This window comes from Vigna radiata, chromosome 8 (genome assembly GCF_000741045.1).
Source record: "Vigna radiata var. radiata cultivar VC1973A chromosome 8, Vradiata_ver6, whole genome shotgun sequence".
NCBI classification, from domain to species: domain Eukaryota; kingdom Viridiplantae; phylum Streptophyta; class Magnoliopsida; order Fabales; family Fabaceae; genus Vigna; species Vigna radiata.
The window spans coordinates 23,512,135-23,514,272 of NC_028358.1; the positions used below are offsets into that span (position 1 = coordinate 23,512,135).

Sequence of the window (2,138 nt, forward strand, 5' to 3'; positions counted from 1 at the left end):
ACACAAGTTGATAACTCATCAGTTGGAAGCAGTTATACAGAGATTGTCTCTATTGCCACAGGAAATTAGAAATATTTCAAGATTTCAAAAGCAACCACAAGTCATGCCATTAAGGAAGAATGCAGATTCTGAAGAGCTTTATCAGCAAATTATGAATATGAGTGTGTTTTATGTCAAAAGTGTGGAGGATATGACGCATGAATGTGAAAGGAGTGTGAGAACTATTGCAAGGGAAGAATGTAAGACCGTTGTTATTAGGAGCGGTAAAGTTCTAGAGGAGAAAAAAATTGAGAGAGGAGAGAAAGAAAAATTGAATGAAGAAAAAGAGAGTGATCAAAAGGAAAAAAGAGAGGAAGAAGAAGGTGTAGTGAGTGAAAAAATAAGAGTTAAGGGAGAAATAAAGAAAGAAGAGGTTGAAAAAGAGAAAATGAGAGATTGAAAAACTCCTTCCTTATCCAAAGACGTATTCAAGGAAGGTAAAAGAAAAATAGTTTGAGCAATTCATGGAGATTTTTAAGAAGTTGGAGATCACCATACCTTTCTCTGAGGCACTACAACAAATGTCATCATATGCAAAGTTTTTAAAAGAGCTTCTCATGAAGAAAAGAAAGTATATTGAGAAGGAGACTATTGAAGTGCAAGGTAATTGCAGTGCAATCATACAGGAAATGTTGCCTCCTAAACTGCAAGATCTAGGAAGTTTCACCATTCCATGTACCATAGGAGAGTTAGAAGTTGGAAAAGCTTTAATTGATCTGGTGGCTAGCATTAATTTAATGCCTTTCTCTATGTTCAAGAGGATTGAAGGCTTGGAACTTAGACCTATAAGGATGACTCTTCAATTGGCGGATAGATCTCTCAAATATCCATATGAAGTGGTTGAAGATGTGTTAGTGAAGGTGGATAAATTCTTGTTCCCAGTGGATTTTGTTATAATGGAGATGGAGGAGAATGTAGATGCGCCTCTTATTCTTGGAAGACCATTTATGAAGACAACTAGAATTTTGATTGATGTAGAGAATGGAAAGCTTAAAGTTAGAGTGCAAGATGAAGAGGTGGATTTTGACGTGTTTCAAGCAATTTCATATCCTAAAGATGATAAAGCATGTTTTCAAGTTGACAGTGTTGATGAACTTTGTATGATGCAAGGGAGTAAGATGTGTGGTGCTTCTCCACTTGAAAGAACTCTGATTAATGAACGTGAACATTTGAATGAAGAGGAGGAGAAGTTGATTGAAGAGTGTTTGAGGGATTTGGAGACGTCAGAAGAAATCCCAACAGGAGAGGAGAGTTTTGAGAAGATTGAGCCCAAGGAGGAAGTTAACAAAACTAAGTTTGAGTTGAAAGCGTTACCACCACATTTGAAGTACGTGTTTTTGGAAGAAGATGGAGGGAAGCCAATCATCATTAGTAAGTCATTATCTCCTGAAGAAGAAGAGAAGTTGGTTGGAGTTTTGAAAGAAATAAAGGTGTTATTGGGTGGTCAATCTCAGATCTTAAAGGTATAAGTCCAACATATTGCATGCATAGGATCTTCATGGAGGATGATTATAAACCGATAGCTCAACCACAAAGGAGGCTGAATCCTGTGATGAAGGAGGTGGTCAGAAAAGAAGTGTTGAAGCTCTTAGAAGCCGATATTATTTACCCAATTTCTGATAGTAAATGGGTAAGTCCAGTGCAGGTGGTTCCAAAGAAAAGAGGAACGACGGTGATTTATAATGAGAAGAATGAGCTGATTCCTACAAGAACAGTTATTGGGGGGCGAATGTGCATTGATTACAGGAAATTAAATATAGCCACTAGGAAGGATCATTTTCCTCTTCCTTTTATGGATCAGATGCTAGAAAGATTGGCTGGACAAACTTATTATTACTTCCTAGATGGGTATTCTGGGTATAATCAAATTGTGGTGGATCCTAGAGATTAGGGGAAGACTGCTTTTATATGTCCTTTTGGTGTATTTGCTTATAGAAAAATGCCATTAGGATTGTCTAATGCCCCAACTACGTTTCAAAGGTGTATGCTGGTTATTTTTGCAAATCTTATGGAGAAATGTATAGAAGTTTTCATGAATGATTTTTCAGTGTTTGGAGATTCTTTTCCAGAGATGTTTGACCAACTTGGATATTGTTTTC

General features: G+C 36.9%; 1 protein-coding gene across 1 annotated transcript; it reads left to right on the plus strand.

Annotated features, from left to right (window-relative positions):
* The first annotated feature begins 503 nt into the window (after window positions 1-503).
* Window positions 504-1,508, plus strand: LOC106770388. Its single transcript, XM_014656202.1, has one exon. The coding sequence runs from the start codon at window positions 504-506 to the stop codon at window positions 1,506-1,508; it is 1,005 nt and encodes a 334-aa protein (XP_014511688.1).
* Window positions 1,509-2,138: the final 630 nt, after the last annotated feature.

What these genes read in the sequence shown, in the direction of transcription:
- LOC106770388 (XM_014656202.1), top strand. Translation starts at nt 504, where the DNA reads ATGGAGATTTTTAAGAAGTTGGAGATCACCATACCTTTCTCTGAGGCA.